This window comes from Eucyclogobius newberryi, unplaced genomic scaffold, assembly GCF_026437365.1.
Source record: "Eucyclogobius newberryi isolate DKJ021-1_F unplaced genomic scaffold, fEucNew1.0.hap1 SCAF_24, whole genome shotgun sequence".
Classification (NCBI taxonomy): Eukaryota; Metazoa; Chordata; class Actinopteri; order Gobiiformes; family Gobiidae; genus Eucyclogobius; species Eucyclogobius newberryi.
This window is the reverse complement of record NW_027315879.1, coordinates 255335-270000: the sequence shown is the minus strand read 5'-3', so window position 1 is coordinate 270000 and position 14666 is coordinate 255335. Positions and strand designations below refer to the sequence as shown.

At 48.0% G+C, this 14666-nt stretch overlaps 1 protein-coding gene across 3 annotated transcripts in view; it reads right to left on the bottom strand.

Annotated features, from left to right (window-relative positions):
• LOC140372509 (ER membrane protein complex subunit 3-like) overlaps nt 1-14666 on the bottom strand; it is a 53313-nt gene that overhangs the window by 14756 nt on the left and 23891 nt on the right. For all 3 annotated transcript variants that reach the window (XM_072459623.1, XM_072459622.1, XM_072459624.1), the window contains 5 exons: nt 13572-13665; nt 13325-13429; nt 13160-13241; nt 8825-8904; nt 2785-2867 (listed from right to left, as the gene is read on the bottom strand). In XM_072459623.1, coding sequence (XP_072315724.1) covers nt 2785-2867; nt 8825-8904; nt 13160-13241; nt 13325-13429; nt 13572-13665 — 444 coding nt within the window. The remainder of the gene's footprint in view (nt 1-2784; nt 2868-8824; nt 8905-13159; nt 13242-13324; nt 13430-13571; nt 13666-14666) is intronic.

Here is a 14666-nt window from a genome sequence, read left to right as displayed (position 1 = left end):
ATAGTGTCAACATTTTTTATGGTGACAGGCCCAGGCTGGAGTGGGTCTTGTGACATAGACAGGTCACAGCGGTCACAGCGGTCACAGTGGTCACAGCGGTCACAGCGGTCACAGCGGTCACAGTCACAGCGGTCACAGTGGTCACAGCGGTCACAGCGGTCACAGCGGTCACAGCGGTCACAGTCACAGCGGTCACAGCGGTCACAGTCGTCACAGCGGTCACAGTGGTCACAGCGGTCACAGTCACAGCGGTCACAGCGGTCACAGCGGTCACAGTCGTCACAGCGGTCACAGTGGTCACAGCGGTCACAGTCACAGCGGTCACAGTGGCCACAGTGGTCACAGTCACAACGGTCACAGTCACAGCGGTCACAGCGGTCACAGTGGTCACAGTGGTCACAGCGGTCACAGTGGTCACAGCGGTCACAGCGGTCACAGTGGTCACAGTCACAGTGGTCACAGTCACAGCGGTCACAGTGGTCACAGCGGTCACAGTGGTCACAGCGGTCACAGCGGTCACAGTGGTCACAGTCACAGTGGTCACAGTCACTGCGGTCACAGTGGTCACAGTGGTCACAGTGGTCACAGTCACAGCGGTCACAGTGGTCACAGTGGTCACAGTGGTCACAGTCACAGCGGTCACAGTCACTGCGGTCACAGCGGTCACAGTCACAGCGGTCACAGTCACAGCGGTCACAGTCACTGCGGTCACAGCGGTCACAGTGGTCACAGTGGTCACAGTCACAGCGGTCACAGTCACAGCGGTCACAGCGGTCACAGTGGTCACAGTGGTCACAGTCACAGCGGTCACAGTCACAGCGGTCACAGTCACAGCGGTCACAGTCACTGCGGTCACAGCGGTCACAGTCACAACGGTCACAGTCACAGCGGTCACAGCGGTCACAGTGGTCACAGTGGTCACAGCGGTCACAGTGGTCACAGCGGTCACAGCGGTCACAGTGGTCACAGTCACAGTGGTCACAGTCACTGCGGTCACAGTGGTCACAGTGGTCACAGTGGTCACAGTCACTGCGGTCACAGCGGTCACAGTCACAGCGGTCACAGTCACTGCGGTCACAGCGGTCACAGTGGTCACAGTGATCACAGTCACAGCGGTCACAGTCACAGCGGTCACAGTCACTGCGGTCACAGCGGTCACAGTCACAGCGGTCACAGTCACAGCGGTCACAGTCACTGCGGTCACAGCGGTCACAGTGGTCACAGTGGTCACAGCGGTCACAGTCACTGCGGTCACAGCGGTCACAGTCACAGCGGTCACAGTCACTGCGGTCACAGCGGTCACAGTGGTCACAGTGATCACAGTCACAGCGGTCACAGTCACAGCGGTCACAGTCACTGCGGTCACAGCGGTCACAGTCACAGCGGTCACAGTCACAGCGGTCACAGTCACTGCGGTCACAGCGGTCACAGTGGTCACAGTGGTCACAGTCACAGCGGTCACAGTCACAGCGGTCACAGCGGTCACAGTCACAGCGGTCACAGTCACAGCGGTCACAGTCACAGTGGTCACAGTCACAGCGGTCACAGTCACAGCGGTCACAGTCACTGCGGTCACAGCGGTCACAGTGGTCACAGTGGTCACAGTCACAGCGGTCACAGTCACAGCGGTCACAGCGGTCACAGCGGTCACAGTCACAGCAGTCACAGCGGTCACAGCGGTCACAGTGGTCACAGCGGTCACAGCGGTCACAGTCGTCACAGCGGTCACAGTGGTCACAGCGGTCACAGTCACAGCGGTCACAGTGGTCACAGTCACAACGGTCACAGTCACAGCGGTCACAGCGGTCACAGTGGTCACAGTGGTCACAGCGGTCACAGTGGTCACAGCGGTCACAGCGGTCACAGTGGTCACAGTCACAGTGGTCACAGTCACAGCGGTCACAGTGGTCACAGTGGTCACAGTGGTCACAGTCACAGCGGTCACAGCGGTCACAGTCACTGCGGTCACAGCGGTCACAGTGGTCACAGTCACAGCGGTCACAGTCACTGCGGTCACAGCGGTCACAGTGGTCACAGTCACAGCGGTCACAGTCACAGCGGTCACAGTCACAGCGGTCACAGTCACTGCGGTCACAGCGGTCACAGTGGTCACAGTGGTCACAGTCACAGCGGTCACAGCAGTCACAGTGGTCACAGTGGTCACAGTCACAGCGGTCACAGTCACAGCGGTCACAGTCACAGCGGTCACAGTCACTGCGGTCACAGCGGTCACAGTGGTCACAGTGGTCACAGTCACAGCGGTCACAGTCACAGCGGTCACAGTCACAGCGGTCACAGTCACTGCGGTCACAGCGGTCACAGTGGTCACAGTCACAGCGGTCATAGTCACAGCGGTCACAGTGGTCACAGCGGTCACAGTGGTCACAGTCACAGCGGTCACAGTCACAGCGGTCACAGTCACAGCGGTCACAGTCACAGCGGTCACAGTCACTGCGGTCACAGCGGTCACAGTGGTCACAGTCACAGCGGTCATAGTCACAGCGGTCACAGCGGTCACAGTCACAGCGGTCACAGTCACAGTGGTCACAGTCACAGCGGTCACAGTCACAGCGGTCACAGTCACTGCGGTCACAGCGGTCACAGTGGTCACAGTGGTCACAGTCACAGCGGTCATAGTCACAGCGGTCACAGTGGTCACAGCGGTCACAGTGGTCACAGTAGATTCTGGTGCAGTGCATGGGGTGCTGTGGTGTTCAATGCTGATTCGGAGCTTTCATCCAGACAATAACAAACGTTCATAGTAAATGGAGTTTAGAGTCTAACCTTGAAGGCCTTGTTGGGGTCCGGGGGCATGTTCATGGCGGCCCCAGTCATCTGGTCCTGGAGGATCTGAGTCTGGTCCACATCTGCAATGCAGACACTTCAATAAGGGCTAAATCAGGACTGAACAGACTATACCAGGACCTAAAGGACACATATTATACAGGTTTTAACAACCAGTGGCATTCACTTTTTCCACATTTTGTTATGTTACATCCTTATAACAAAAATAAAACGCCTCACAATTCTACAAACAATACCCCATAAAGACAATGCGAAAGAAGGTTATTTGAAATCTTTGCAAATGTATATATTTTTAAAAAACAGATACATTATAATGTGTGTTATTTATGCCCATGAAGGTTGTTTTATTATGATTATCTCATCCATATGGGGATAGTTTTGTTGAAGTAGTTGAAGTTTATTATTAGGCATTCTGGCCTTTCACAGAATACACCAGACCACACATATGAGGTGCTTCACTTCACCTCATATTTTGGCATGATAACACACTTTTTAGAATTACACACCCTGCGCTGTCAGCAATTGTATCGATGCAAGTTGTGAGGAAATGGAAAGACAGGGGGCAAAATATGGCCCTTTGCCTTGAATAGCAAGTGTAATGTCTGGAAGAAACCAGTCACCGCTCATCATCTGGCCAGTAAAATCATGCTGTGGGGATGTTTTTCAGCAGCAGGAACTGAGAGACTAGTCAGGATCAACAGATGAAAACCTGTTCCAGAGCACTCTGAACTTCAGTCTGGGGACAAGGTTCATCTTCCAACAAGAATACAACCCTAAGCACGGGATAACAAAGGAGTTGCTACAGGACAACTCTGTGAATGTCCTTGAGTAGTCCAACCAGAGCCCAGACATGAACCCAATTGAACATCGCTGGAGAGATCTGAAAATGGCTGTGAATGGACGATCACCATCCAATCTGATGGAGCTTGAGGTTCTGCCCAAAAATAGTTGTACCAAGCTGTGACGGATTCGCCAACAAACTCAGGCTTATTCTGCAATATAGTTTTTGGGTTTTTAAATTGTGTTCTCCTACAGTGACAAGCAAGTGCTCTGAGAATTATTATTATTATTTGTTTTCAATGATAAAAAAAAGAACACGATCTGAGAGCAATTGTTACAGCTAAATTAAAATCAAAGTCCAATTTGGTCCATAGTCTGTCAAATTGGCCCATTTCCAAATTGAGTCAAAATTTGTCTGATAACAGTTATTATGTCAGTCCAGTCCTTGTTCTGTGTCATCCATTTCTTTGTGATGGCCTTTTTTCCTAATGCCAAGGGTACATTCCAAAGGTATCTGTTTTTTTCCCCATGGCAGGAGTTTTGCAGCCCAAGTACCCCGTTCTAAATTTCAGAGGGATGGCAATGTCAAAAACAGTCTGCAGTGCCTTGTTAATTTCAGTCCAATATTCTTGAACGACAGGACAGTCCCCAAACACATGATAGTGGTTTGCCTCCTGCTGCCACATCCTCTCCAACAGTCTGCATGACTGCGTGAGTAAGGGGCACTTTGACATGGGCTCATAAAAACATGTGACACTTTCTTCCAACAGAATTCCCTCCAAACATGTGGTTCTCCACTGAGATCAGAATCAGAAAAGCTTTATTGCCATTGTCAATGAACAAAATTCACAAACATAGGAACTTATCTTGGTGATTTGATGCAACACAAAACATCAGATAAAACAATAAAGATTTAAAAAATCTGCTTAATATGTACACAAATTTACAGTTGTACAGATATGTATATGTAGTGCATTATAATTTATATTAATTAACCATAATTTGAGTGATTAAATTATGGTTAAAGTGACAGTGTTTAAGAATGAGTCCAACGCAGAGGGAAAGAAACTGTTCTTGTGGCGGGAGGTTCTGGTCCGGATGGACCTCCTGCCTGAGGGGAGTGGCTCAAATAGTGCATATCCAGGGTGAGAAAGGATCCGACCTGTTCGTCCCAGAGCCTTGGAGACGTACAGGTCCTGCAGAGGTGGAAGTCTGCAGCCGATCACCTTCTCAGCAGAGGGTGCTGTAGTCTCTGTTTGTCCCTGTCTGTGGCTTCAGTGTACCACACGGTGATGGAGGAGGTGATGAAAGAGGTGATGATGGACTAAATGATGGCCGTGTAGAACTGCACCGCTGTCAGCTTGGCTTTCTTCAGCTGCTGCAGGAAGTACATCCTCTGCTGGGCCTTCTTGATGAGGAGCTGATGGTGGCTCCCACTGGAGGTCCTGGTGATGGTGGTGCCGAGAAAGCGGACTGAGTCCACAAAGGAGATGGGGGGGTCTGAGATGGTGAGGGGGGGCTGGGGGTCTGTGACTTTCCTGAAGTCCACGATCATCTCCACTGTTTTCTGGGCGTTGAGCTCCAGGTTGTTACCGCTGCACCAGGACACCAGCCGGTCCACCTCCCTCCTGTAGACGGACTCATCCACGTTCGAGTTGAGCCGATGAGGGTGGTGTCGTCCGCAAACTTGATCAGTTTTATGAAGTCGTGGCTGGAAGTGCAGAACAGTACACAACAGGAGAGGAGCAGGGGAGGAAGTACACAGCTCCTGTCTCCGATCCATCAGGAAGTCGGTGATCCACCTGCAGGTGGAGTCAGGCACGTTGAGCTGGGAGAGCCTGTCCTGGAGCAGAGCAGGGAGGATGGTGTTGAATGTAGAGCTGAAGTCCACAAACAGGATCCTGGCGTAGGTTCCCAGGGAGTCCAGATGCTGCAAGGTGAAGTGGAGTGCCAGGTTGATAGCGTCATCCACAGACCTGTTGGCTCTGTAGACGAACTGCAGGAGGTCCAGCAGGGGGGAGGTGAGGGACTTGAGGTGGGGGAGGACCAGGCGCTCAAATGACTTCATGACTACAGACGTCAGCGCCACAGGTCTGTAGTCATTAAGTCCAGTGATCCGGGGCTTCTTGGGGACAGGGACAATCAGTGCGTTTACATGCAAACGAACGGGGGGATTTGTCATTATTGAAGGTGACTTTGGTGTGTGTTGGTATAATGCTGTCTTCACAGAATCGAATGTATGACTTTACAGGGTCCGTGTACTTATCCAAACTGTCTGTGGCAGCTCTGAAAACCGCCTGTCTGTAATGTCCAAACACGCAAAGAGCTCCTCCACTGCACCGAAACGCCGAGGCAGCCTTCAGCGGAGCCATCTTGGAGATGTACATTTACTTTCCCATTCTTCATCATTCAGAGCAAAGTGGCCCTCTCGTTCCCATTTTTTCCTTTTTTTTTATATTTAAATGTTATTAATTGATCAAATTTATAACAAAACAAAACACAGAAGAAAAGAACACGACCAGAGAGAGAGGAGACATTCAATAACAGCCTTAAAAGAAAATAAAAAGAAGAGAAAAATCAAGACACTCAGCACCCAAAGTAAATGTCCTATTTAGTACACAGTCCGTCAAATATGTCCATTTTTGAATTAAGTCCAAACATAATCTTTTCCTTTTTATACATTTCCAGTATAATGTTAGTCCAGTCCATGGTCGTCGGTGCGTTTTGTGTCATCCATTTTTTTGTGAGGGCCTTTTTTGCTGCAGCCAGGAGGAGGCTCCAGAGAGTCCTGAGGTCCAAATACAGAGCCCTGAGGTCCAAATACAGAGTTCTGAAATGACGATGATGTCATAAATTGTCTGTAAGGCTTTGTTTATCTCAGTCTAAAACTTGTGAACAACAGGACAATCCCAAAACACATGATAGTGGTTTGCCTCCTGCTGCCACATCCTCTCCAACAGTCTGCATTTCCCTGTGATGCCCTGTAATGGGCACTTTGACAGGGGCTTATAAAGAAACACATAATATGTTTATCATATATATGAATATTTGTATTACCTGGACAGCAGGGGGATTTTTTATTTTTTGCCACAATTATTATTGCTGTGGTCATTGCTGCTGTTGATTTTATTATTAGTCCCAAGCGCCAAAAGCTGGCAAGAGGCCTATTAGTTTCGTAAGACCGTGCGAAGCACGGCTGCAAAAGTGCGCACGCAGTCCGCTTCCAAACACTCACTAACGCACTCCTTCACTCATGCACGTCCTGTGCATACTAATTAGTAGTAGGAAAATTCAACATTACCATTGTAAACAGGGGAAGCCCGTGCAAAAGTGCGCACTCCGCTTTGCGGTCGTCATCCCCATGTAAAGCGCTAAGTAGCTCACAAATATGTTCCCCAACTCGGGCACCGGGACGCCGTCTCTCTCTGGAGCAGTCACTGGGCACCAGGATGCTCAATCATCTCACTTTCCTTTTTTCTTTCTCAGAAGAAACATCTCTCAGCATGCACCTCAATCCATCGTGCATCAATCGATGCAGTTGTCCTGATGGCTCCATCAAACCCGGACCTGCAACATGCACTGGGACGGTTTGCAGCCGAGTGTGAAGCGGCTGGGACGAGAATCAGCACCTCCAAATCCGAGGCCATGGTTCTCAACCGGAAAAAGGTGGCTTGTCCTCTTCAGGTGGGTGGGGAGTCCTTGCCCCAAGTGGAGGAGTTCAAGTATCTCAGGGTCTTGTTCATGAGTGAGGGAAGGATGGAGCGTGAGATTGACAGGCGGATCGGTGCAGCGGCTGCAGTGATGCAGTCGCTGCATCGGACTGTTGTGGTGAAGAAGGAGCTCGAAAGGCAAAGCTCCCAATTTACCAGTCAATCTACATTCCTACCCTCACCTATGGTCATCAGCTTTGGGTAGAGACCAAAAGGACAAGATCGCGAATACAAGCGGTCGAAATGAGTTTCCTTCGCTGGGTGGCAGGGCGCTCCCTTAGAGATAGGGCGAGGAGCTCATTCACACGAGAGAAGCTTGGAGTAGAGCTCCGCCCGTGGGCAGACGCAGATGGGGCTTAGCTTAGCCATTGCTAGCCTGGCTAGCCAGTCATCTTGCTCGGATTCCTTGGCATTTTCATGAAATAAGTGTCTAGGCTCACTTTATGTCTGCGCCCATGCAGAAATGAGTAATCTCCCGTCGTAATGAAGCTAGCGTAAATTCAGCCAGGAAGACCTAACTCCACCCAATCTTCGTCCACTGCTACACTAGGGTTCACCTGCTATCCAGCCTCAATCAACACGCCTGAGTTACTCCTCCCTGTGGCACAGTGCACCTCCTCTGCTCCCAGTCAGCGCATAGTCCGCCCCATTTAAACCTTCCTCTAGCTTGGCTACTTTCTGTCCGTGCTGCGACTTACAGTCAACCTCTGCCCATCCTGCTCCAGTCTGTGACCCATATCTCACAGTCAACCTCTGCCCATCCTGCTCCCGTCTGTGACCCATATCTCACAGTCAACCTCTGCCCATCCTGCTCCCGTCTGTGACCCATATCTCACAGTCAACCTCTGCCCATCCTGCTCCCGTCTGTGACCCATATCTCACAGTCAACCTCTGCCCATCCTGCTCCCGTCTGTGACCCATATCTCACAGTCAACCTCTGCCCATCCTGCTCCCGTCTGTGACCCATATCTCACAGTCAACCTCTGCCTGTCTTTGCTCAACATTACGCCATACTCTGCTGGTAAGGCTCTAGCTCCCCTTGTCTCTACTTCATTTCATATCTACTCCCGGGTAAATAGAGGCCATTATTCCAGGCGCATCAGTAGTAACGGCGTCTCCCTCAACTCTCTCCATCCACTATCCATTTCAGTATCCACCCATCTCGGGCTACCGTGTTATCAATAGCGGCCTCGCATCCCTGCTGTTCCATTCCCCTAAATTGAGCATTTGCGGCCGGGTTTTTGGGGGGAGACATCTAATATAATTCTATTTTGGCACGCCCAAAGTCGCAATGTCTTCTGCTGGGGTCTGAGCACCGAATAACCAATGCATTAAGCTTGCTAAATGCTTGTTTCTGAGTCTCTCCAGGGTGAAACATAGACAGATAAATCCAATAAATTCAACCACAGCCCAAAAGACCTGACTGAGCTGGCTAGCTGAGAAGTCCAGGTTACACTTAATCTAAACCAAGCAATTCTAGTTACTAGCCTGAGCTTAATCTTTAAAAAAAAAGTCTAATCCATACTTACAGTTGTCGTGTCCCAGGACCAGACCATACATCCTGCGAAGTCCAAACACATTCAGGAAGTACCAGGAGGCAGAGCTCACCCTAAAACAAGATAAAAACCTGTTAGAACCATCTGAATCTCCTGTTCTTGGGTGAGCCATGCTGCTGTATAATGTTATCATTTTATATCAATGTACTGTCTTTGTCTAAGTTTAAACATCCCTCACTGCCCTCCTCTGTAGCATATATTCACTGTCCTCTGTATCAAACATTATTCACAGCGCTTCTGTTTTTCCACATTTTCCACAGCCTTTAAAAAAAATATGTATTTATTATTTGCCTCAAAATTCTATAAACAATACCCCCATAATGAAGTATTCACAGCAAATATTTTTGTAACAACAGCAGTTAGCTCAAAGGGTGACAGTGAAAGCAGATTAAACATCACATGACAATAAAATCAAATTATATAAAAAGTAATCACGGCACAGGTTGTCTACATAAATGTCCAATTTGTCCAAAGTTTGTTAAAATTGAGACGGAATGTAAGTTTTTTTAGTTTTTTTAATTTTTCAGCTCACTCATCAAGAAGGTCCAGCAGCAGCTGAGGAAAGACAAGCTGACAGCGGAGATGATGGTGCAGTTCTACACGGCCATCATTGAGTCCATCCTCACTTCCTCCATCACCTCCTCCATCACCTCCTCCATCACTTCCTCCACCACCTCCTCCATCACCTCCTCCACCACCTCCTCCATCACCTCCTCCATCACCTCCTCCACCACCTCCTCCATCACCTCCTCCATCACCTCCTCCACCACCTCCTCCATCACTTCCTCCATCACCTCCTCCACCACCTCCTCCATCACCTCCTCCACCACCTCCTCCATCACTTCCTCCATCACCTCCTCCATCACCTCCTCCATCACCTCCTCCATCACCTCCTCCACCACCTCCTCCATCACTTCCTCCATCACCTCCTCCACCACCTCCTCCATCACCTCCTCCACCACCTCCTCCATCACTTCCTCCATCACCTCCTCCATCACCTCCTCCATCACCTCCTCCACCACCTCCTCCATCACTTCCTCCATCACCTCCTCCACCACCTCCTCCATCACCTCCTCCATCACCTCCTCCACCACCTCCTCCATCACCTCCTCCACCACCTCCTCCATCACCTCCTCCATCACCTCCTCCATCACCTCCTCCACCACCTCCTCCATCACTTCCTTCATCACCTCCTCCATCACCTCCTCCATCATCTCCTCCATCACCGTATGGTACACTGGAGTCACAGCCAGGGACAAACAGAGACTACAGCGCCCTCTGCTGAGAAGGTGATCGGCTGCAGACTTCCATCTCTGCAGGACCTGTATCAGATCAGGTCAGATCACACCCAACCCTTCTCACCCTGGACATGGACTATTTGAGCCACTCTCCTCAAACAGGAGGCTACGGCCCATCCGTACCAGAACCTCCCGCCATAAGAGTTTCAGTGCTTTTTGAGAGCTCATTCATTCATTTAATTATTTCTGGATTTATCCAGGGAGCAGTGTTTTTATTTAGTTTGAGCCGGATTTTCTGAGTAAAGTCCTCAGTTAAAACGACTGTTAGTGAGTTTTCTGGCCACAAGAGTGAGACTGTGGTCAGATAGACCCGTTAATATTAAATCATTTTGTAATTCTTTCTGGTCTTTTGGAGAAAATTAGGTAAATTTGGGTCCTGGTAGAAATGTTTTTTTTCTAGTTGGGCCATGAACAAGCTGTTGACAACTGATGGGGGCCTATAGAGCTCATTCACCGACGTCACAAAACCACGTGATCGCATACCGCCTATTGTCCGTCACTTGTTGCTGTCAGTATGCACTGATACAGTGTGGAAAGTGATCTCAAACGTAAATTATGGAGGGCCCCAGAGCTTTCAGATTCCACAAACTCCTTGGATGAGCTACATAAAGGTCAATATTTAGAAAAGGGTTCGGTCACCTGCACGGGGCTGAACAGCTGTCAGCTCCCTCCGCCGCGCGAGTGAGTGACAATTTCAATTCAACGACAAATAGTAACTTAACAGATATAAAATGACGACTACATAGTCTGATCGTTTGGTTCCCAGTTCAAACGTTTTATCGCAGCTGTCCATCGCGCTCTTCTTTCCAGGTTTCTTTGTAGTATCCGATAGAACTTCAGATCAACAAAGGGTCTACGCCTAAATAAAACTGATGTTAATTCTACAGCATGCGCAGAACACAATAGACTTATATATCCGGAGCTCCAGCGCAGGCAGCGGTGCGTGAGTCTGCATGCCCGGGGTTCGGTCACCTGCACGGGGCTGAACAGCTGTCAGCTCCATGCGCCGCTCTCTCCGCCGTGCGAGTGAGTGATAATTTCAACTACAAATAGTAACTTAGCAGATATAAAATGACGACTACATAGTCTGATCGTTTGGTTCCCAGTTCAAACGTTTTATCGCAGCTGTCCATCGCGCTCTTCTGTCCGGGTTTCTCTGTAGTATCCGATAGAACTTCTCTCTGTTTATCTTCCCTGTTGCTGCACCCAACTGACACATATACCTTCACCATTTTGATTATAGTAAAGCGTCCGATATCATTAATGAGGTTTTGGGGCCTCGAAGCAGACAGACGGCAGTATTGAATTGTTTTGTAGTGGTAAACACGATCAGCGAATATGGCGAAACAAGTCTGGGGGGGGGGGTTTGAAAACTAATAGGCCATCAAACCCCTTCCCTTTTAGACACTTCCCTGTCCCTCCTGTAGGTCATAGGCAGATAGAGTCAAAGCTGCTGCAGGAGTATTTGTGTTGAGTCAGGTTTCAGAAAAACACATGAGATCAAGATTAGAATTTAGTAACGTGTTTGATTATGTTTAAAGCTCCTTGAGTGATTGACAGTTTAAAATGTTGCCCACTTCCAGTTTTTGCTATTACCTGATTTAGCCGTTTCTTATATTTATATTGTTCATTGTCATGGGGACACGTGTACTCCAACAGGTTTTTGCAATTGTCGAATAGCGTTGCGCTCGCAATCTTCCCGTGATGTTGCCTCCGTATGGAATAGCACCCGGCAGCCCCGGACTGCCACAAAGCGCCTCGCCTCGCCGTAGCTAGCACTGGAGACCGGCGCCGGGCGGTCCTCCCCGCCTCTGAAGATCCCAGCACAGCACCCCAGCGTCTCAACCGCATCAGTTTCGAACGAAGACGACGGACATGGTAGGCACCACTGGTAATGGGCATACCTGTAGGAGTTTGGTAGCGTGCTCCTCCTCTGACCTGCTGGTGGACGTCTCCGATGGTGTAGAAGCCCGGGGCGGTCCTGGGCATGGGTGGATGTCACCGGATAGAATCAGAGATATCGTGAATATTAGGGCAGTGGTCCATTGTAGGTTGGTTGTGGTCTTGGTATGTCTTTGTGACTGTTTGTGCAGTGATGGGTAGATGAGGATCACAGCTTAAACGTTATTCCCGAAGCCAAAGTTAGGCATCGTGTCGTAGATTGCTTGCTTGCAGAAAAGATCCTGTACGGTGAGAAGTATATTCCGATAACAATTAAGTTGTTCCTTGTTGTTGTAATTGTTGTAGGCATAATTTGGGTAGGAACTGCAAATAGGTGGTCTGAGATTTGCAGATAGTGTGTATAATAGCACACAGCCATTTTGAGGATTTTCCAAAGTTATTCAGTTTGAAATCGATATTGCTACTCCCCTTCTGTGTTTGTCTCTGTATGATGAGTAGTATGATATTTTTCAATCAGGGCCTCAAAACTAAATTTGGACTCAATAAATGGATACCTTTGGAATGTACTTCTGACCGCAACAAAAAAATCCATCACAAAAAACCCGATGACTTTATACTGAACCGATGATTATAGACTGGACTGACATAATAATGAACAGTTAGAGAAATAGAATGACATTCTGACCCAATTTGAAAACGGAGAAATTTTACAGACTATGGACAAAATGGGACATTTATGTTGGACTATCTGTGCCGTGAATTTTTTTCTTTTTATATAATACGATTTTATTGTCAAGTGATGCTCTTTTATTTTATGCCAGCTCTTTGTGTCATGTTTTGTTTAAAAAAAACAAAAAACTATAAAAACAAAATTATTATAATAAAAAGAAGATTTACTAAGCTTTTGTATTTCTTCAACACCACCAACATAAGGGTTAGCATAAGTGGAAATACGGTGAGAAATTATTGTTTACTATTACTTATATCTTCTTTTTGCCATCTTTTTGCAAGCCAGTCACACGGGCTGGTATGAATGGTTCCCTTAAGACTGTACCAATCCGTGCCAAAGTGAACTGAACCAGTGGAAACATGGATTAGTGTTACATACCAGGAAGCATCCAGTGAGAGCAAGTCCACCCCCCTCTGCAGCATAGGCTTGAACCTCAAGGTGAGTGGGAATGGCACTTTGGCTGCGCACACACACACACACACACACACACGGGTCACTTTTTCTGTAGTCTTCAGGATAAGAAGGGGCTGGGGCCGTACTCACTGGTGAGGAATCCGGAGAAGGCCCAGTTGATCCAGCCTCCGATTATGATCATGGGCAGAACGTTAGTGAGGTTCCCCTTCATCATGTCCAGCACCATCCCACTGTCTGCAGGAAAGCAAAAGGTCTGAACAAGAACTAGACTAGGACTAAAGCAGGACTCAACCGCCCCACACTCTGCAGGAGAACACAGGGTCTAAACCAGGGCTGAACCAGGACTTAACCACCGAAAGTGGGGTTTTGGTGATACCTGTGAGTGGGTTTTTGGGGATGACTTTCCTCTTGGTTTTCTTGAAGAATCCAGTCTCTGAGTTGTTGAAGTAGTGTCTCCTCATCATAAACGACTGGGAGAGAAAAAAAGGTATGATCAAATCTATAGTCTGTACGATGGAAACAGGTTGCAAATTCAGCATTAAAAAAAAAAAAAAAACAATCTTGGTGTGGGATTGTGTAGGTCTCTATATGTGTGCATAGCTTTAACATTTTTTATTAATAATTGTTTTATACAGGGGACCAAAATGAGAGAAACCCTCCTTTTTGTTGGCACCCTGTCAAATACGAAGAAAAAGAAAAAAGAAACACATGATATCCCAATGAAATGCAAATACAAAATCCAATAAAGCAATCAATACAATTAACAAATGCCAAAAAACACACAAAATGGAATAAAATATAAAATCATGCTAAGCAAGAGCACTGGTATTGTGGGTAGTCCAGGGGTGGGCAAACTTTTTGACTCGAGGGCCACATTGGGTTCTAAAATTTGACCGGGGGGCGGGGCCAGGAAAATATGGATGGCGTGTTTGTGTGAACTAATGAATTACTATAAATTACACGCAAGATTTGACCTGTAACTTGTAATAAAGCAAATGCAAGGCTCAATTTACAAATTGTTTTCCAAATGCTTTAAATAATGATTAATTTAATTACATTTCAGTTGAATAAACACAGCAGGAAAACTGACCTTTTATTTCAGTGGGAACAGTGTTGTTGATCTCCTGTTTTGCATCAAAGTCTGGTGTAAGTTTTGTTGTGGCAATTCTCAGGATCGATCCTTTGGTGTTGGTCAGTGAAGCTGGATCTGTGACGGGCTTTGTTCATGTTAATGACACTGAATGTCTGCTCGTATAAGAAGGTCGAGCCAAACAAGACCAGCTTCTTCTGTGCCGTCTGTGGTGTATTCTGATAGTGTTTTATACTGACAGGATTGTTTAAAGTGACGTCATGTGAAGCACGAGGCATGTTGGGTATTCAATAAACGTGGTTGATGAAGCACGCAGTGGTCCCACGGATTTATGTTCAATACAAGAACATAAATCCTCCTCCAGAGGTTTGGAAACGTGGT